General features: G+C 42.2%; 1 protein-coding gene across 2 annotated transcripts in view; it reads right to left on the bottom strand.

Moving 5' to 3' along the window:
- Positions 1-22,061, bottom strand: part of LOC110533522 (endothelial cell-selective adhesion molecule) — a 54,261-nt gene that overhangs the window by 3,267 nt on the left and 28,933 nt on the right. For both annotated transcript variants that reach the window (XR_002474973.3, XM_021617814.3), the window contains exons 2-6: positions 10,522-10,667; positions 8,838-9,039; positions 6,037-6,192; positions 2,204-2,326; positions 191-320 (exon numbers count right to left, since the gene is read on the bottom strand). Coding sequence is in view for 1 of the 2 variants with exons in the window: in XM_021617814.3 (XP_021473489.2) it covers positions 191-320; positions 2,204-2,326; positions 6,037-6,192; positions 8,838-9,039; positions 10,522-10,667 (757 nt within the window). In the remaining variant the exon portion in view is untranslated. The remainder of the gene's footprint in view (positions 1-190; positions 321-2,203; positions 2,327-6,036; positions 6,193-8,837; positions 9,040-10,521; positions 10,668-22,061) is intronic.

The raw sequence follows: 22,061 nt of genomic DNA, 5'->3' as shown, positions 1-22,061 counted from the left end.
GGGGTGAGAGACTGGCTGACATCCATTTGGCATACGCACACCTTCATGTCACAGGTATATAACAGTACACATACGGTATGTTCTTTGTATAGTATACTAATATGTGCACATTGATCACCACACATACACACACACACACACACACACACACACACACACACACACACACACACGTGAAAGTGAATCTAACTTGATGTCATTGGCCAGGTCCTCCTCAGAGTCTCTCCTTCTCCTCAGGAGACCAACGAGGAAGAGGATGAGGAAGATTACGCCCAGCACCGAGCCCACCGTGGCCCCAGCAATCCTCCCTGCGTTGGTCGCTGGGGAAACACACAACATTAAAAACACACTTGCACTACAGATCTGTGGTATAGTACTTCACTCTCCAGGGGAAATGAAATAAATACAGATGCTGTAGTAATTTAGCCTTTGTGGTCCAAAAGATAATAAAACTACGGCAGCATCATGTTATTTGTACATTAGTTTTGTTCTTACATTCACTCAATACCCAGCTCTCTTAACCCAACAGTACATGTACAGCAGCCTGTGACTGTTCAGTCTTTTTCAATGACTAGGCAGAGATCTGTCTTTGTGGCAATGTAAAGATAAGAACGTACAGACAGAAAAGACAATTAATCCTCTAAATGAAATGTCAATTTAATTAACAGAGTAGCACCAACCAATGTCCTTTCCTTTCCCACCAAATTGAGGTTTCCTTTAAAGAAGCTTAATTGCATTTTTTGTCCTATTTTACTGTAGTCTCCCAGCAAACTAAGGAAAGAAATGTTAGGTGGTAATAGATAACCGAAAGATATAGCTACCAAGTGTAGGAATTGACACAGACACACCGTGTGTGTGTGTGGATATAGTACCAGTCAAAAGTTGACACACGTACTCATTCAGGGGTTTATATGTACTATTTTCTACATTGTAGAATAATACTGAAGACATCAAAACTATGTAATAACACATATGGAATCATGTAGTAACCAAAAAGTCTTAAATCAAAATGTATTTCATATTTTAGATTCTGCCAAGTACACCACCCTGCCTTGACAGCTTTGCACACACTTGTCATTCTCTCAATCAGCTTCATGAGGTAGTCACCCGGAAAGCATTTCAATTAACAGGTGTGCCTTGTTAAAAGTTAATTTGTGGAATTTCTTTACTTCTTAATGCGTTTGAGCCAATCAGTTGTGACAAGGTAGGGGTGGTATACAGAAGATAGCCCTATTTGGTAAAATAGCCCTATTTGGTAAAATAGCCCTATTTGGTAAAATAGCAAGTCCATATTATGGCAAGAACAGCTCAAATAAGCAAAGAGAAAAGACAGACCATCATTACTTTAAGACATGAAGGTCAGTCAATCCGTAAAATTTCAACATCTTTAAAAGTTTCAAGTGCAGTGTCAAAAAAACATCAAGCACTATGGTGAAACTGGCTCTCAGGACCACTACAGGAAAGGAAGACCCAGAATTCCTTCTGCTGCAGAGGATAAGTTCATTAGAGAGCTGCCAGCCTCAGAAATTGCAGCCCAAATAAATGCTTCACAGAGTTCAAGTAACAGACACATCATCAACTGTTCAAAAGAGACTGCGTGAATCAGACCTTCATGGTCGAATTATTGCAAAGAAGCCACTACTAAAAGGACACCAATAAGAAGAAGAGACTTGCTTTGGCCACAAAACACAAGCAATGGACATTAGACCAGTGAAAATCTGTCCTTTGGTCAGATGAGTCCAAATTTGAGATTTTCTTTCCAACCTCCATGTCTTTGTGAGACGCAGAGTAGGTGACCGGATCTCCGCATGTGTGGTTCCCACTGTGAAGCATGGAGGTGGTGGTGTGATGATGCTTTGCTGGTGACACTGATTTATTTAGAATTCAAGGCACACTTACCCAGCATGGCTACCACAGTGTTCTGCAGCGATTCGCCATCCCATCTGGTTTGCACTTAGTGTGACTATCATTTCTTTTTTTAAGTGCACATTAAATGAAGGAAAACTAAGTGAGGGCAGTGAATCAGTCCCAATTAAAATGCATTCTTAATGACTTGCTCTGGATATCGGCATGCTCTGGTTTTCAAAGCGGTTTCACGTACCAGGTGCCAACTGTTTTAGGAAGCACATTTCTCTACATTCTGACTGGCCCACATAGTGTATAGTGAGTCGTGTATCCAGTGTTGCACTATAAAAGTACGTACAGGTGATGACCTCCAGGTTGATGTAGCATCTCTTTGTGCCGGCCGTGTTGCTGGCCAAACACACGTACTTCCCCGACATGTTGCTGCTCAGGTTGCTCAGCTTCAGGGTGCCTGTCTTCTCATCTGTAACACACACATAACCCCATCAGTGGTGGTCGTGCCATTCAGGGAGGATGATTATTTGTATAAGCATGGCCTTATTTCTATTACAGCATATTGGATGACTGTCATTCATATTCCATTCACCCAGCTCAACGTAACATCGATAGGTTTAGGCTTCTACATGACACTCATTTTCCCTATACCTATCATGGGGTTGCTACAACCTAGCCTATGAATTAAAAAGTTTACAACATAGGTAGGTGCACAGGTCGAGGTACATTTGAGCAATCAAGGTGACAGACCATTGACTCATTCAACACCACTTTGCACTTTTCCCTGCTTCTAGCTGATCTAGGGTGTGCAAACTAGATTTTCTATTGGACAACTTCAGGTATGTTAATCCCCGTTTCGGTAGGTAAAAAAAAAAAAACATTTTTCAACAGAATCGGCAGAATGAATACACCCCTGATCACATGTAAACACAGTTCACTTTCATAGCAGTCACATAACAGCATAATTCCCTTTGGTCGTTTTATTCCTTCTCTTACCTTTTCAATTCGCTTGTGGACTTCAGTGCACAACACATCAGCTTTCTGTGACCAGCCGGGAAAAAAACATTTCCAAGCCAAATCTTCATATTATAACCACTATAAACAGCCTATGTCGTTGTCACCATATTAACGTCAGTCAACATAGCTACTAAAACTAATGCTCTAGTAAACCACATACAATCATGCAGTACAGTGTACAGTCAGCAGTAAGCAGTTACACAGGTGGGTCTCGTGGCAATAAATTTATAAAACCAAACGCTTACGTTTACTTGGAAGAGTTCCAGTGTTGGATAGCCATAGCCAGCTAGCTAACATAGCATCCCTCACTGTGGGAGCCGGGACTTTGAGTACGCGAAATTAGCTCGCTGAATTCGCTAGCTAAGTGAAAGTGTAAAAACAAATCTCTCGCTTCTCTTTCATTTTTGAATAAATTCAATTTGTTCAAAACTGTTAAATTGTCTTCTCTGAGTCAACTACTCACATTTTATGCACTGCAATGCAAGCTAGCTGTAGCTTATGCTTTCAGCACTACATTAATTCTCTGATCTTTAAAATTGGGTGGACAACATGTCAGTTCATGCTGCAAGAGCTCTGATAGGTTGAAGGATATCCTCCGGAAGTTGTCATAATTCATGTGTAAGTCTATGGAAGGGGGTGAGAACCATGAGCCTCCTAGGTTTTGTATTGAATTCAATGTACCCATAGGACAGAAAGGAGCTGTCCTCTGGCTACACCATGGTGCTACCCTACAGAGTCATGTTGAAGCTACTATAGACCTTCATTGCAAAACAGTGTGTTTTAATAAATTATTTGGTGACATGAATATTTGTAGTATAGTGTTAACTTAATGTTTCACTATTTTTATGAAATTCACTGAGGATGGTCCTCCCCTTACTCCTCTGAGGAGCCTCCACTGACACCCATACAGTGTCCATATTAGGACAGCATCGTCAGTCCTGCCACTTATGCGGCTGTCCTTATATGGAAACTGTGCATTGATTATATGCGCTTTTTCCTCATCATTAAATCACCACTAACCAGAAAATTCAAATGTACCAAACAATGTGGGATACTTATCCAATTCTTGCACCCCATAAATGACAGGAAATACATTATCTAAGTATGGGAACACTGACTATGGGTTTGGGAAAAAAGTGGATTTGAGCAGTCACATTAGGATGCAACCTTGTGTGCTTCAATCTCATCCTAAACAGATTAGCCCCTAAATCTCCAAGTCAAAACAAAAACAGAACAATGACACAGCTATGCCTACTGAAACTATGATTTGTTTATGCACAATCCTTTTGATTGCCTGTTCCATTTCACATTAAGTGTCCTTAAATCCACATAGATACAGTTGAAGTATTCCTGACAATTCCTGACATTTAATCCTAGTAAAAATTCCCTGTCTTTTATCAGTTGGGATCACCAGTTTATTTTAAGAATGTGAAATGTCAGAATGTCAGAATAGTAGAGAGAAGGATTTATTTCAGATTTTATTGCTTTCATCACATTCCCAGTGGGTCAGAGGTTTACATACACTCAATTAGTATTTGGTAGCATTGCCTTTAAATTGTTTAACTAGGGTCAAACATTTTGGGTAGCCTTCCACAACCTTCCCACAATAAGTTGGGTGGATTTTGGTCCATTCCTCCTGACAGAGCTGGTGTTGGTCCATTCCTCCTGACAGAGCTGGTGTAACTGAGTCAGGTTTGTAGGCCTCCTTGCACACGCTTTTTCAGTTCTGCCCACAAATTGTCTACAGTACTGAGGTCAGGGCTTTGTGATGGCCACTCCAATACCTTGACTTTGTTGTTCCGAAGCCATTTTTTCACAACTTTGGAAGTATGCTTGGGGTCATTGTCCATTTGGAAGACCCATTTGCGACCAAGCTTTAACTTTCTGACTGATGTCTTGATGTTGCTTCAATATATCCACATAATTTTCCTCCTCATGATGCCATCTATTTTGTGAAGTGCACAATCCCTCCTGCAGCAAAGCACCCCCACAACAGGATGCTGCCACCCCCGTGCTTCATGGTTGGGATGGTGTTCTTCGGCTTGCAAGCCTCCCCCTTTTTCCTCCAAACATAACGATTGTCATTATGGCCAAACAGTTTTATTTTTGTTTCATCAGAGCAGAGGACATTTCCCCCCAAAATACGATCTTTGTCCCCATGTGAAGTTGCAAACCGTAGTCTGGCTTTTTATGGAGGTTTTGGAGCAGTGGCTTCTTTCTTGCTGAGCGTCCTTTCAGGTTATGTCGATATAGGACTTGTTTTACTGTGGATATAGATACTTTTTATAGCCAAAGGTCAAGGTCCTTTGCTGTTGTTCTGAGATTGATTTACACTTTTCTCACCAAAGTACATTCATCTCTAGGAGACGGAACGCGTCTCCTTCCTAAGCGGTATGACGGCTGCGTGGTCCCATGGTGTTTATACTTGGGTACTATTGTTTCAGGCGTTTGGAAATTGCTCCCAAGGATGAACCAGACTTGGAGGTCTAAAACAAATTCTGAGGGCTGATTTCTTTAGATTTTCTCATGAAGTCAAGCAAAGAGGCACTGAGTTTTAAGGTAGGCCCTGCAATACATCTCCAATTGACTCAAATTATGTCAATTAGCCTATCAGAAGCTTCTAAAGCAAATACATAATTTTCTGGAATTTTCCAAGCTGTTTAAAGGCACAGTCAACTTAGTGTATGTAAACTTCTGACCCACTGGAATTGTGATACAGTGAGGTATAAGTGAAATAATCTGTCTGTAAAAAATTGTTGGAAAAATGTCCTAAGCAACTTGCCAAAACTATAGTTTGTTAACAAGAAATTTGTGGAGTGGTTGAAAAACAAGTTTTAATGACTCCAACCTAAGTGTATATAAACTTCCGACTTCAACTGTGTATGGCAGCCACACACACGTTTGTATAGTGTATTACAAAGTACAGATTGATACAACACACTCATAACCATTATACCCAGTTGGTTGTGTACAATACATAGTACCTGTAACTTTAGACTCAAAGTCTTATCAAACTGCAGAAAGAGAGCAACCTCTCCCTGAAATACAGTACATTTATAATAAATACACTATTTCTGGGGAAACAAAAGGTTTTGCTTATGATGTTGGTTAATAAAGTTAGAACTCCATGTTTCAGATGTCAGACTGCAGTTAGTTACTCACTGAGCATGGGAGAGAAGAAGACTTCAGATGTGGGGCTGGTCTTCTGCCACTTGTACATGGGGATGGGCTTGCCTGACTTGGACTTGCAGCTCAGCGTGACGTTGCCTTTCAGAACTGGCTTCCCCGACAGAGCGCACTCTGGTACAGCAGGAGGGACTGAGATATAGGAGAGAGGTTGAACATTTGTGATGAGATGCTAAGTTACAGTATTTGAATAATGATAGATAAAAGAATGCTAAGGATTTAGGGTAGTGGCAAACAGTGAAACTATTGTGTGAAGATACATACAGGAACGTATGTACAGGTATGCGGGTGCGCATGTACTGTATGCGGGTATATGTGCAAGTAGAGCACATGTGTGTGTCTTATCAGCATTTGATCATATACAGTGCTTTCAGAAAGTATTCATACCCCTCGACTTATTCCACATTTTGTTAGATTATAGCCAGAATTCAAAATTGATGCAATTTAGCAAATGTATTGAAAATTAAAGAGAGAAATCTCATTTTAGATAAGTATTCACACCCGAGTAAATACTTTGTAGAAGCACCTTTGGCGCCGATTACAACTTTGAATCATCTTGGCTATGTCTGTATCAGCTTTGCACATCTGTATTTTGCAATTTTCTCCCATTCTTCCTTAGCAGAGCTTGAGAAAATCTGTAAATTATTTTTATTTTATTTATTTATTGCACCTTTATTTAACCAGGTAGGCTAGTTGAGAACAAGTTCTCATTTGCAACTGCGACCTGGCCAAGATAAAGCGTAGCAATTCGACACATACAACAGAGTGCAAATGAGGTAAATTAAGGATTAGATGGGGTGTGGCGGTGAACAGCAATCTTCCAGTGTTCCACAGATTTTCAATGGGATTCAAGACTGGGCATTGTCTGGGTCACTCAAGTACTTTCAAATTCGTGTTCTGAAGCCATTCCAGCATTGCTTTGGCTCCATGCTTGGGGTCATTGTCCTGTTGGAATGTAAATATTCACCCCAGTCTAAGGTAGTTTGCACTCTGAAGCAGGTTTTCATCAAGGATTTGCCTATATTTGTCTCCATTCATTGTTCCCTCTATCCAGTCTCCCAATTCCTGCCTCTGATGAAAAGCCTTTCCATGCTTCACGGAAGGGATTGTGTTTGACAGGTGATGAGCTGTGCCTTTTGAGCTGTGCCTTTTGCCCTTTGCATTCAGGCCAAATATTTACATTTTTGTCTCTTCAGACAAACTTTTGCCTTACGCTCAGTGTCTTTTACTTGTCTTTTTTGCAAACTCCAGGCGTGCTGCGATATGCCATTTTCTCAGGAGTGGCTTCAGTCTGGCCCCTCTCCCATAAAGCCCAGATTGGTGAAGTGCTGCAGATAACACCCCTACCCCCCCCTCATTAGAGTTACCAGTCTCAGAAATCGGCAATTAACTGCACCTCAGATTGCACCACAGTTCAGAGACTGCGTAAAATCAGGCCTTCATAGATGAATTGCTGCAAAGAAACCACTACTAAAAGGACACGTACTTATGCCAAGAAACACAAGCAATGAACATTAGACCGGTGGAAATCTGTCCTTTGGTCTGATGAGTCCACATTTCTGGTTCCAACCGCCGTGTCTTTGTGAGACGCAGAGTAGGTGAATGGATGATCTCCACGTGTGGTTCCCATCGTGATGCATGGAGGAGGTGTGATGGTGCTTTGCTGGTGACACAGTCTGTGATTTTATTTAGAATTCAAGGCACACTTAACCAGCATGTCTACCACAGCATTCTGCAGCGATACAGCATCCTATCTGGTTTGCGCTTAACTATCATTTGTTTTTCAACAGGACAATGACCTGAAACACCCCTCCAGGCTGTGTAAGGACTATTTGACCAAGTAGATTGATGCACTGCATCAGATGACCTGGCCTCCACAATCACCCGACCTCATCCCAAACCATCTCAATTAGGTTGAGTTGGACCTCGGAATAAAGGAAAAGCAGCCGACAAGTGCTCAGCATTTGTGGAAACTCCTTCAAAACTGTTGGAAAGCATTCCAGGTGAAGCAGGTTAAGATCATGCCAAAAGTGTAAAGCGGTCATCAAGGCTACTTTGAAGAAACTCAAATATAAAATATTTTGATTTGTGTAACACTTTTTTGCTTACTACATGATTCCATGTGTGTTATTTCATAGTTTGATGTCTTCACACTATTCTACAATGTAAAAAATAATTAAAAAACATTGAATTAGTTGGTGTCCAAACTTTGACAGAATTGTGATGAGGCAAACAGTACCAATCTTGGAGATCTGTGGACAGTTCCTTGGACTTCATGGTATAGTTTCTGCTCTGACATACACTGTCAACTGTGGGACCTTATATACTGTAGAAAGGTATGTATTTTCTAAATCATGTCCAAACAATTGAATTGGCCACAGATGTACTCCAATCAAGTTCTAGTGATGTCAAGGATGATCAAAGGAAATAGGATGCAGCCGAGCTCAATATGGAGTGTCATAGCAAAGGTATGTGAATACTTATGGAAATTCAATTGCTGTATTTCACTTTCAATAAATTAGCAAACTTTCCTAAAAATATGTTTTCACTTTGCCATGATGGGGTATTGTGTGTAGATGGGTGAGCGAAAGCAGTCAGTCAATTTCATTCATTTTCAATTCAGGCTGTAACATTTTGAATAAGTCAAGGGGTATGAATACTTTGATGGCACTGATTACGTACATGCATGCCTCATTCTACATGTACAGCTCATAAGAATACACAGAAGGCGTACTGCATGACTACAAGAACTACATAAGGGGTCTCCTGGTCCTTACCAATGACGTTGAGGATAAGTTCCCCGGTCAAGCCCTGGGCCCCGGGGATGATGACCTGGCAGAAGTAGCGTCCCGAGTCTGACTCCTTCGTGTTGTTGATGTACAGAGACAGGTTGGCAGAGGGCATGGTGGCTGTGAAGCCCACTCGCTCCTCAAACTGCGGGCTGCCTAAACTAATTGAGTCTAGGGTGTAGGAGATTATCTGTGTGGGTTGGATGGAGGGGACAAGAGCCATGAAGATTGTTGAAAAGGTCCCTAGAATATCCTTTTGCTTTTTCTTTATTTTACACCATGTAGTATACCATTAAGAAGAGGTTCTCTTAGCTAATGTTATCTTCTTAATAGAGCCATGACAAGGCAATATTGAGTACATTGGAGTATGAATAGAAGTAAAGTACGTTAAAATATCATATAGATCATTATGCAAACAAGCAAGACAGAATTATAATTTGGAGCTAAAGACGAACAGTTTGATTCAGAGTTGAGATAAAGGCGCACAACTCAGACATTCTGTAGTTAAATCCGAGTACCGCTCCATGACTGGGCCTTTAGCCAAAGCAGCTTGCTCTGTTCAAGCCAACAACTGCAACCTCCCAATCTACTGTTGGTGAGTGCTACTGTAGTGGAATGGTAACTACTAGACTCAAACTGGATTTTTTAAACTTTGTTTTTCCCCTTTGGGACTTGGTCCATCTGTATACTACTGTAAAACAAATCTGTGATTAGCAAATATAAGCCCATGCACATCCCTGGATAGTACTGTCTGTGGATGCAAGTTTGAAAATCCAAGCCAGATGAGAGCCTTATGGCCAACTGCCCGCTTTCACCAGCTTGATTTGTTTTTGTCTTGTAAAGGGTTAAAGCTGCATCCACAACCACCGGGGGGAATTTGATTAATTATTCAGCAGTCTTATGGCTTGGGGGTAGAAGCTGTTGAGGAGCCTTTTGGTCCTAGACTTGGCGCTCTGGTAGTTGGGAGCTTTTGAGCAAAAATTACACAATCAATAATAATAATAATCAACAGACAAATGATAATTATCACTGAAGTCTGAGTTAAACATTAAAACAAACCCTAACAAAATTAAATACATCCATCATTTCAAATTAACTTACAAAAGTCATATTACAGATTTGATACATTTTTACAAAAAATAAACTTCCATGTATAAAGTACTTCTATGCTCCCGAGTGGAGCAGCGGTCTAAGACACTGCATCTCAGTGCAAGCGGCGTCACTATAGTGCCTGGTTCGAATCCAGGCTGTATCACATCCGGCCGTGATTCGGAGTCCCATAGGGTGGCGCACAATTGGCCAAGCGTCATCGGGGTTTGGCCGGAGTAGGACGTCATTGTAAATAAGAATTAGTTCTTAACGGACTTGCCTACTTAAATAAAGGTTAAATAAAAAGTATTTAACTGGTATGCAGAGCTAATGCAGGTACCTTACTGGCCTCTGGGACATTCTATTGTAGCCTTAGGATGTCACAGACTAATCATGACCACTGCAGGATCAAAGGGATCTTCACACATCCCAATTTGAGACGCACAAATATGCCATTGCCATAATGTTTGGTGCGAAAGTTGAAGTTACTGCACACGTCTCAAGTAAGAATGGCCCTAAATTGTCAGACAGCACAGATGCTAAAGGCACCAAACACAGAACATAACAGAGCCCAAACACTCACCAGTTGAGAGTTATTGGCTACAAAGTTCCAGAGGACGGTGTTCTTGCCGATGCTGTAGCTGGTGCTGTACCAGGCCTGCAGCACCACCTTCTGACCTTCGATCACCTTCATGATACTCTGGGGCATCTGGATCTGGGCCAGCACACCTGGAAGTCGGAGAGGGGGAGAGGAAAAACAGAGTACTTACTTAAGAAACCTGTCCGAGTGTGGTTGTGACTATCTGGCTTAATAGGTTGAAAAAAAGCCCCTGCGTTTTGCAATTGTTTCTGGCAGAATGGAAAAAACAATAAGACATGCTTTTCCCAAGCTGTGTTAGAAATGATAACCTGCTAAGTTTTTGTTGTTTCACACACTGCAAGCATGTTTATTTTTGTAGTTTCTCAAGATAATCACACACAACACCGCTTTATCCCCACAACCGCTTCCCCACCACTGGATGGCCACCCCTCAGAGCCTGGTTCCTCTTTAGGTTTCTTTCTAGGTTCCTGTCTTTCTAGGGAGTTTTTCCTAGCCACCGTGCTGCTACATCTGCATTGCTTGCTGTTTGGGGTTTTAGGCTGGGTTTCTGTATAGCACTTTATAAGGGCTTTATAAATTGATGTAAACAAATCAGTGTGTATGGTACATTTCTGGGATCTTTTATTTCAGCTCATGAATCATGTGTTAAAAAATGTTCAGTATAGCTATGGTAAAGACAATGATAATAAATACGTTTTAACACCAACAACCCAAAACAGACAATCAAAGCCATATACAGGTGGTTGTCAGACCCAGAAGACATGAGAGCAGAATTAGCAGAGGTCCTTGAAAGCATATCTGAACAGCATGGTCTTAAGCTGTGCCTTAAATGGAGGACAGTCTCTGCAGACCTAATAGTGTCTGGAAGTGCGTTTCACAGCAGCAGAGCCGCACAACTGAAAGCCCCGTCACCAATATTTTTTGTATGTGCTGCGGTGCTGCTGAAGGGAGATGGACATAGAGGAACAAAGGGTGCGTGTGGGACAGGATGACAGAATGAGGTCAGACAGGTACTTGGGCACAGAGTTGTGGATAGCTTGGTGTGATCCAGGAATTTGTAGTTGATGCGTGAGCATATGGGGAGCCAGTGGAGGTTGAACAGCACTGGAGTGATGTGCTCGTGGGGGGAGTTATGGGTGAGGACACGTGCAGCACAGTTGGACATATTTTAGCTTGTTTAGGGACTTGGCAGCTGCGCCAAACAAAAAGATTGTTACAATAGTCCAGACGGGATAAAGACATGGATGAGTCGCTGAGCTGCAGGTTGTGATAGCAAATGTCTTAACCTGGCAATGTTCCGCAGATGGAAACACTCGACTTCGGTAATACTCCTAATGTGGGCCTCAAATGAGAGCCGACTGAAATATCAGGTTGAGAACCTCACTGGAGGCGAGGCCCTTGACAACATCAGTATCTAGTCAGTAGGTAATGAGAGAGCACCTGCATTTGGAGTGACAGGTGTCGAGAGGCAGGAAAAGGGGATACCTAGTGAGTTGCACAACAATGCATTCAAACCAACCCCTCTGAATCAGAGGTGCAGGGGGCTGCCTTAATCAACGTCATCAGCACCCGGGAAGCAGTTGTCATTGAGGGCTAACTGCCGTGCTCAAGGGCAGAACAGCAGATTATTATTTTTTTTCACCTTGCCAGCTCTGGGATTCGAACCAGCAACCTTCCGGTTACTGGCCCAATGCTCTTAGCCACTAGGCTTCCTGCTGCGATTAAGAGTGTCATGATAGATAAGTTATGATACAACATATAAATGTTCAATGAGCTTAGTTCCACTGATACCCAATCAGAAGCCAAAATATAAAGCTACAGGTAGCTTAACTCCAATGTTTGTAAACAAAGAAAAAGTCAACCAAAATACTGTATAGCCTCAAAACTATACTTTGGACATCATGGATAGTCAGTCCTTGCATACATAGCGCTCACTTTGAATTTGGTTACATTTCTCCAGGCCCCTCCCTCAGCTTTTTACCAAAACACAGGAGGGTGACGTTTTGTTAGCTTCAATGAACTATTACAGCTTTAAAACTTATATTAAGTCAATTTTCTCCAACAAGGACTCATTGAGAAGCTATTGCCTTCTTGATCACAGAGGTGTGGGATTAATGGATAATGAGTGGGAGTAGAAATGGTGTCCATATTAGTACAGCCTCAGTCTAGGGGCAGGTTTGCAGCAGTGTTCGATTACTAATCCCCCCCCCCCCAAGGGAAGAGCAGTGCGTGGCTCATGTAAGCAGGCCCAAAGTACAGGAAGGGCTGTAGCTAGGTCCTGTTTACTCCCTCCAGAATCCTACCAGTAGATACATCTGTAGCTAGCTCTTTGATGAAGGTGCTGGTTTATATAGCGTCCCATCGTGCTAAAAGCTAAGTGGAGGGAGGCACACATTTAACTTCCTCACCCGCCTTATGAACAGCACAAAGTTAAGAGGCAGTCACTTTGTAGGAATGTCTCGTCCCTGTATTATGATGGATGGATGGATGGTGGTGATAACTGATTGGGTTTGATGAAGAAATATACTTTCAAAAGAACTTCTTACGTCATCGTGGTGATTATGAGTGTCCCCAATCTAGGGGAATATCGATAATAATCAAAGCAAAAGATGAATCCACGAGCACATCAGAGATAAATTGAGTCGATCTGATGATTACTATTCGGCGAAACAGTCCAAGTACTTCTTCTGAAGAGCATTGGACACGCTACAGAGAGAGAGAGGCACATCGAATAGGATGGGCGTAGTAGCACCATTCTCATGGAGATAAAGCACCAAACGGGCTCCAGGGAAAAGTCACCCACTAACACCAGGCACCAAACAGGGAGGGGCTTCCAATAAGAAATACTCATTCTTGTTTTCCATTGTATGCCCTAGATTGGGGATCAGGGTCTCCAAATCAAAGCAGTAGGCGCTAAGGGCTGAAACAGACTCACAACAAAAGATTCCCTGTAAGTACATACTGTTTGAGCAATTTAATTATACTGTAGTACTAGGTCTAAGTATTGATCAGGAAATACAAGATTAACAGCACATACACCGAGTGTGACAGACTGGTGGAGTGATAGACATCTGTTTTTTAAACTGTGTGAGAGAGATCACTGGACTTTTAGGCGATAACCATGCAGAATTGAGGCCAGCAGGCAATCTACTGTAGTCTGTCCAAACACACTCCTCTCAGTGACAGACAGTGAAGACTTGCTCATAATCTGATAAGGCGCTCTCGTTCCCAGCCCAGTCTTCTAGTATAACTAAAAAAAACAGCAGACTTGAGTACGGACCCCATCTCCCAGAAACAGTTTCTCCTGCTCCCTTCTTGGCTTATCTGTACAGCTTTCCAGTTGAGAGAGACAAGAAAAACATTTTAGTCATTAGTTTAATTACAGGGGCGAGGACAAAGTGTATTGGCAGAGGGAAATCAGGTACAGACTTCCGAAGCTTAATGGTCTTCATATAGACAGATAGATAACAAAAAGCCTTCATATACCCAATAGGCTATATTCATATGATGACGATAAGTAAGTATGATGAGGAAGCAACCTCTGTTTCCATTCCAAAGAATGAATGTTGCCTCAAAGAAAACACAATTTTACAGGATCATGTCACTCAATAGTAAGAGTTACAAGAAACATGGGTTTGGCTAAGTCCTGAAAGAAGAATTCTAATTTGAGAGAAGTGTTTTGAGTAGAGTGCTGCTGATCTACTGCAAAGCTCAGAAGTCAGCATCCTCTACACAGGGGCAAAATTAAAGAACCCCTCCCTCAGACTCTTCCTTTACATTGTGCAGATCGAGGAAAGACCTGGGCCTTCTGATAGCGAGATCAGGATCGGGCCGTGCTCCAGAATTAGCAGTGTGTCAGAGAAGCACAGGTCAAGAAGGAAATGACAGACAGGAAGCCAGCTAGTCACACACAGCTGTGGACACCTGGTTTCAAAAACAGGCATTCTGCTGTTCATTCTACTACTTTTAGATTGGATCGTGTAAAAATACAATATAGATTAAAAAAATCTGCGTCTTACTCAAAATGTAAAGTAACGGAACACAATGCATACTTTAGTGTCGAACACTACAGTGCATAATCCATCCATTCATAATGCCATACAAGGTAGACAACCTCAACTCTTCGAAACTCATCTTGAAACAAGCCATTATGTCTCAGTCCATGGTGATGAAAATAAATTACATGGTGTTAGGTAATGGATTGGAACGTTACCCGGCATTCACAACGCCATCTGATCTCTTCAGGGATCTGATCAGACAGACTGACGGGAAGATCAATCTGCACAATACTGAAAAGGTGGCAATCCTCTAAGGACACATTGGATTATAGCCATGGCGAAGCCTGAGCTGTGACATATCAACACACTGGCTGCAATATCTGATTCTAGTGTGCAGAGTGAGAGCAAGTGGGTGTGTGGGTTAGAGAGAGAGATACTGTGTACGTTTCTGTGAGTGTGCACGTGTGTCTGCTAACTTTTCTACTCTAATCAAACTCTGGGATCATCTGGCGGATGTCATCAGGACTGTCATGGTTCTCCGTTGTAGTTCGGTGTCGGGTATGGGTGGTCGGTGTCAAAGTGGTCACTAGGGAATCTGATTGTGTCTTGACATGTGTATGACAGTAATAGAGGCCTAGAGGACAGGAGTGGGGTTAAGGTGGAGGGGGAAAAGGTTACATTAGGTAGGGATGCAGTAGAATGGAGTTTGAGGGAGAAAAAAAAAGTAGAAATGATCATTGCTGATTATCAAACAGTGTGGTTACCGAAAGCCTATCCATTTTCAATGCTGTTCCACCAACCTCAGCCAAAATCTCAACACAACCTCTGGTTAGGAGTTTCTAGTGGGAGTTCAGTAGTGGATATAGGCTCAGTGGAAAGCAAACAAACAGTCTTTAGAGCGCAGGGACTATCGTGATAAAAAAAATGGCCAGAAGCAGAAAGATGAGTCTTTGAGGAAGGAGTGAAAGGCGAAGGGCTAGGCTTTGGGGCGGCAGGTAGCCTAGTGGTTAGAGCGTTGGGCCAGTAACTGAAAGGTTGCTGGATCGAATCACCGAGTTGACAAGGTAAAACAAATAAAAGAAGGTTCTTCTGCCCCTGAACAAGGCAGTTAACCCACTGCTCCCCGGTAGGCCATCATTGCAATTAAGAATTTGTTCTTAACCAACTTGCCAAGTTAGATTAAAATGTTTTGGGCAGGGAGGACCTCAGAGAGGGGACTCAGGTGAGTCCTGTGGCTGCCAGAACATAGTTAAAAGCAGGGTGGCAAGTGTGAGGACTGCCCCACTGGCATGACATCAGCATAATCACCTTACCAAGGTGGCTAATACTTAAGGGAATACCAGACCCCAAAACACCATACAGTGCCTTGCGAAAGTATTCGGCCCCCTTGAACTTTGTGACCTTTTGCCACATTTCAGGCTTCAAACATAAAGATATAAAACTGTATTTTTTTGTGAAGAATCAACAACAAGTGGGACACAATCATGAAGTGGAACGACATTTATTGGATATTTAAAACTTTTTTAACAAATCAAAAACTGAAAAATTGGGCGTGCAAAATTATTCAGCCCCCTTAAGTTAATACTTTGTAGCGCCACCTTTTGCTGCGATTACAGCTGTAAGTCGCTTGGGGTATGTCTCTATCAGTTTTGCACATCGAGAGACTGACATTTTTTCCCATTCCTCCTTGCAAAACAGCTCGAGCTCAGTGAGGTTGGATGGAGAGCATTTGTGAACAGCAGTTTTCAGTTCTTTCCACAGATTCTCGATTGGATTCAGGTCTGGACTTTGACTTGGCCATTCTAACACCTGGATATGTTTATTTTTTAACCATTCCATTGTAGATTTTGCTTTATGTTTTGGATCATTGTCTTGTTGGAAGACAAATCTCCGTCCCAGTCTCAGGTCTTTTGCAGACTCCATCAGGTTTTCTTCCAGAATTGTCCTATAATTGGCTCCATCCATCTTCCCATCAATTTTAACCATCTTCCCTGTCCCTGCTGAAGAAAAGCAGGCCCAAACCATGATGCTGCCACCACCATGTTTGACAGTGGGGATGGTGTGTTCAGGGTGATGAGCTGTGTTGCTTTTATGCCAAACATAACGTTTTGCATTGTTGCCAAAAAGTTCAATTTTGGTTTCATCTGACCAGAGCACCTTCTACCACATGTTTGGTGTGTCTCCCAGGTGGCTTGTGGCAAACTTTAAACGACACTTTTTATGGATATCTTTAAGAAATGGCTTTCTTCTTGCCACTCTTCCATAAAGGCCAGATTTGTGCAATATACGACTGATTGTTGTCCTATGGACAGAGTCTCCCACCTCAGCTGTAGATCTCTGCAGTTCATCCAGAGTGATCATGGGCCTCTTGGCTGCATCTCTGATCAGTCTTCTCCTTGTATGAGCTGAAAGTTTAGAGGGACGGCCAGGTCTTGGTAGATTTGCAGTGGTTTGATACTCCTTCCATTTCAATATTATCGCTTGCACAGTGCTCCTTGGGATGTTTAAAGCTTGGGAAATCTTTTTGTATCCAAATCCGGCTTTAAACTTCTTCACAACAGTATCTCGGACCTGCCTGGTGTGTTCCTTGTTCTTCATGATGCTCTCTGCGCTTTTAACGGACCTCTGAGACTATCACAGTGCAGGTGCATTTATACGGAGACTTGATTACACACAGGTGGATTGTATTTATCATCATTAGTCATTTAGGTCAACATTGGATCATTCAGAGATCCTCACTGAACTTCTGGAGAGAGTTTGCTGCACTGAAAGTAAAGGGGCTGAATAATTTTGCACGCCCAATTTTTCAGTTTTTGATTTGTTAAAAAAGTTTGAAATATGCAATAAATGTCGTTCCACTTCATGATTGTGTCCCACTTGTTGTTGATTCTTCACAAAAAAATACAGTTTTATATATTTATGTTTGAAGCCTGAAATTTGGCAAAAGGTCGCAAAGTTCAAGGGGGCCGAATACTTTCGCAAGGCACTGTATGTTGTCTATGGCCTTGTCATGTCCATGTAGCCATGTGCTTATTACTCCTAGCGCCCATCCCATCACGCTCCTAGGAAGACAAGACAGTACAGAACAGAACTAGGCTAACGAGGCTAGCACTGCACACGCCAAACTATTTCAGGCTGATTATGGTATACAGCTGCATCAGACCTTGATTCAATCTTACAGAAACAATAATTACAATGTGTTAAATATTTAAGATGCTGACTTACACGCCCTTGAGAAGTCGGCAGAGGAGGATTTAATATCAAAGATAAGGCGGAGTGAGGCATTAATCTTGTTTTGACGTGGCCACAGATAACAGCTCACTCAAATGGCAGCGACAACACAGGCCAGGTGTAGCAATACTAATTGGGGCTGTTCAACATGCTAATAACACCCAATAGAAGCAATCTGTGATGTCACTTTCAGTAAACCTTTTTCACCTCCTCTCGAACAAAACAAGAAACATCCTGGTTGGCCAAGATTAGAAAGTCATAATGCCACTGGAACAGGTTCTCATATCCCTTACAAATAAGTGTACTGCAGTAACACTGCAAAATTACTGCAGTAAAAAAAAAAATACTTATTTTGGATGCAGAATTTGCAGCATACTGCAGTGACAGCATTTTATTTTCATAAGGGAGGAATCAGAGGGAAAGCCTCAAAATTGAGAAGCTAAATATAGACAGGTTATGGTGTTACGAGCGACTAAAACGAGAAATTCCACAATCTGCAACTGAGACAAGAGGCGAATCACTGGGGCTGGATTACATTACTCTGAGGACTTTCCCCCATACCCTGTCAGATCGGTTTACTGACGCTTTCTGTAAATATACTGGCCTGGATTTATAGCGGGATACGTGCTCTTAACCCGACACACACACACAGGAATGACTGCTCTTATAAAACTAACAATTTAATTTATTTTACCAGGTAGGCTAGTTGAGAACAAGTTCTCATTTGTAACTGTGACCTGGCCAAGATAAAGCAAAGCAGTTTGACACAGAGTTACACATGGAATAAACAAACAGTCAATGATATAGTAGAAAAACAGCATGTACAAATGAGGTAGGATAAAGGAGGCAAGGCAATAAATAGTCCATGGTGGAGAAGTAAATACAATATAGCAATTCAACACTGGAATGGTAGATGTGCAGAAGATGAATGTGCAAATAGAGATACTGGGGTGCAAAGGAGCAAGATAAATAAATAAATAAATAAATAAATAAATAAATAACAGTATGGGGATGAGGTAGTTGAATGGGCTATTTACAGATGGGCTATGTACAGGTGCAGTGATCTGTGAGCTGCTCTGACAGCTGGTGCTTAAAGCTAGTGAGGGAGATATGAGTCTCCAGTTTTAGTGATTTTTGTGGTTCGTTCCAGTCAGGGTAGCCTAGTGGTTAGAGTGTTGGACTAGTAACCGGAAGGTTGAAAGTTCAAATCCCCGAGCTGACAAGGTACAAATCTGTTGTTCTGCCCCTGTTCCTAGGCTGTCATTGAAAATAAGAAATTGTTCTTAACTAACTTGCCTAGTTAAATTAAAAAGGTCAAATAAAATTGGCAGCAGAGAACTAGAAGGAGAGGCAGCCAAAGGAAGAATTGGCTTTGGGGGTGACCAGTGAGATATAGGGTAGGTGCTGCTACAATAATTGGCAGGGGAATTGGAAATGGTGAGTTTACAGTTGTAATGTGTTTACCAAGCCTATCGGAGGGAACACTTGAGTAATGATATCATATCTGGAACAGTCATTGAGAAGATATGCTCTCTTCCGGTCATGAAGGCATGGTGTCTTAAGTTAAGGGCCTAATTAAAGAGATCATAAGAAACAAACAGAAGCCTGGAGGCTGCTAGTCCCATTGCATCTCTTGAGAGAGAACTGACTTCCCGGAAACTCTGGTCATCTTTCCTGCCTTAGAAGGTAATCTTCCACACCCCCTGCAACTGCTGCCCCTGAGTGGGAAATGTTCCCCTTTCGGTGTCACCACTGGTTTGTGGTGGCCCATTCCATGTGAGAAGCCCACAGTCAATAGGCAACCATGCGTTTGTCCATCTGACTATGCTTGAAAGTAGGCCTGTTCCTATGTCTTCGCCTGGATTCAAATAGCCACTTTTTGGCAGAATCTTTGGATTGCGATTCATTCTTTATGGAAAAATATCCAGTCGCTCAATGTCTCCAGTTTTTGGCTGACCAACAATGACAACGTGGCCACAGATAGAAATCTGAGGCCCATGGAGTAAATAAGCAAAGAGTATGAGGAGTATAATGCAGGAGTCTTTCTTATGCCAGGTCAGTTGAGTTGGACATTGTTGCATATTTTGATGGAATGTGTTATGAGGCTAGTTGATAGTAGTCATAGTAACCTGTGAAATGTATGGAAGGATCAATTTAGGAATGCTCAATGTTTACTCTACAATTGCTTTTCTAAACAAGTAGCACTTTCCTTTGTCATGACCTCATATCAGCACTGTTCTAGCAAATACTTTGAACACGTTCCACAACGAGTAGTAAAACAAAGACTTCAAAACGGACATATTTTTACAAATCCTCAGTCGACAAGGTGTGCCGATTGTTACAGAGCCTATAAAAACAAACATGCTCCGGACATCACATTTCCAATTGGGAGTCACATCTGCCTGAGGTTTTTGGCATGGCAATAATTTTTTTCCTTGCAGAAAAAAGTACATTTGCACAGTAATGTAGCTCTGAACTTGAGCCGCTTTACTGGGCTGAAATATGTAGTTGTCTGTTCACTGCCAAGACCACCAGTAGCATTTGCTTAACCCTACTTAGGACTCTTAACAGGGCTTGGCTTTCATACACAACTCCCCTGAACATTCAGAAAAAGATAAGCAAATTTGTATGAATCATGTTCAGCACAGCTAGGGTGGCCTTTCGATGTCTGTGGGGGATATGACCAAGTTTTTGCATATGAAGCGTTTGAGGCACATCGTGTAATACACAGACATATTAGCCCATTGTTATGGTGATTGTTCAAATGTTGTGTTTTTAGACAAGGTTTACAGGGGGGGGGGGGGGGGGGGGTTGAAATCTGCTCGGTACGTGCAGCTTATTACAGATTTACCACAAGGGAACTATGCTTGTGCCGAGTTGCTAGGAGACCTCGGTATGACTATGGGAGATATGACTGGTCATTGCCATGTTCGTATGCCTAGTCGGTCCGTTATCACGTCAGCCACCAGACGCTGGTGGGCAAAATGAGGTGCTACAATTGTTCACTATTCTATTGTACACTATAAGAGTGGGGTGCATTTGTATCGTTCACCATTCAAAGCTGACTATAGGACCCTTGAACCACATGCACATCTGTTTGACTAAACATACAATGACAGACTGATGCTTGTGAAATAATCTGGATCCAACAGGGTGGATTATTACAGTTTGAGTAGCCGTCTGCACCAGCAGGAGTGTGAATGAGTGTTGACTCAATACGGTCCCGAGCTGCTGTGAGAAGCCACCTTCCACTGAGGGGTCAGTGGTACAGCAGGACGTGGCATAGCTAAGCATCAGGGGGAAAGAACTTACGTTATGTAACATCAACAATGACAAAATCCTCCACAAAGATTGTGTGATATGAGACAAAGAACAATCTCCATTACATCAAAACAAGACTTGTCTATACAGGCTATTCAACACGTCAGTGGATGATGCATTTGATTGTCAAGCGTGTAGTAATATGAAGACAGTGGAGAAGTCAGAAGAGTGAAACGAGACGTTGACGAAAGATCGCTCTCAGACAACTGGGACTTGGGCTCACATAAAGAGGTAATATTTGTGCAAACATAGGCACCACCCACAAGATCCCACAGACATACAGTGCCTTCAGGAAGTATTCATACCCCTTAACTTTCTCCATATTTTGTTGTGAGCTTCCCAGATACGGTTTGACAGTTTGTGCAGAAATTCTTCAGTTGTGCAAACCCACAGTCTCAGCTGTCCGGGTGGCTGTCTCAGACGATCCTGCAGGTGAAGAAGCTGGATGTGGATGTCCTGAATTGGCGTGGTTACACGTGTTGTGAGACCGGTTGGATGTACTGTCAAATTCTCCAAAATGACATTGGAGGCAGCTTATGGTAGAGAAATTAACATTAAATTATTTGGCAACAGCTCTGGTGGACATAAAATCATTCATGCAGTCAGCATGCCAATTGCACACTCCCTCAAACTTGACATCTGTGGCATTGTGCTGTGTGACAAAACTGCACATTTTAGAGTGGTCTACTGTCCCCAGCACAAGGTGCACCTGTGTAATGTTCAAGCTGTTTAATCAACATCGTAATATGCCACACGTCAGGTGGATGAATTATCTTGACAAAAGGAGTAAATTGCTCAATAACAGGGATGTTTATTTTTTTATTTAACTAGTCAGTTAAGAACAAATTATTATTTACAATGACAGCCTACCGGGGAACAGTGGGTTAACTGCCTTGTTCAGGGGCAGGATGACAGATTTTTACCTTGTCAGCTTGGGGATTCGATCCAGCAACCTTCCGGTTACTGGCCCAA

Source organism: Oncorhynchus mykiss, chromosome 10, assembly GCF_057628025.1.
Source record: "Oncorhynchus mykiss isolate SJ-2025 chromosome 10, ASM5762802v1, whole genome shotgun sequence".
In the NCBI taxonomy this organism is placed as follows: Eukaryota; Metazoa; Chordata; class Actinopteri; order Salmoniformes; family Salmonidae; genus Oncorhynchus; species Oncorhynchus mykiss.
The sequence above is the reverse complement of the archived record's forward strand: the minus strand, read 5'-3'. Positions and strand labels throughout refer to the sequence as shown.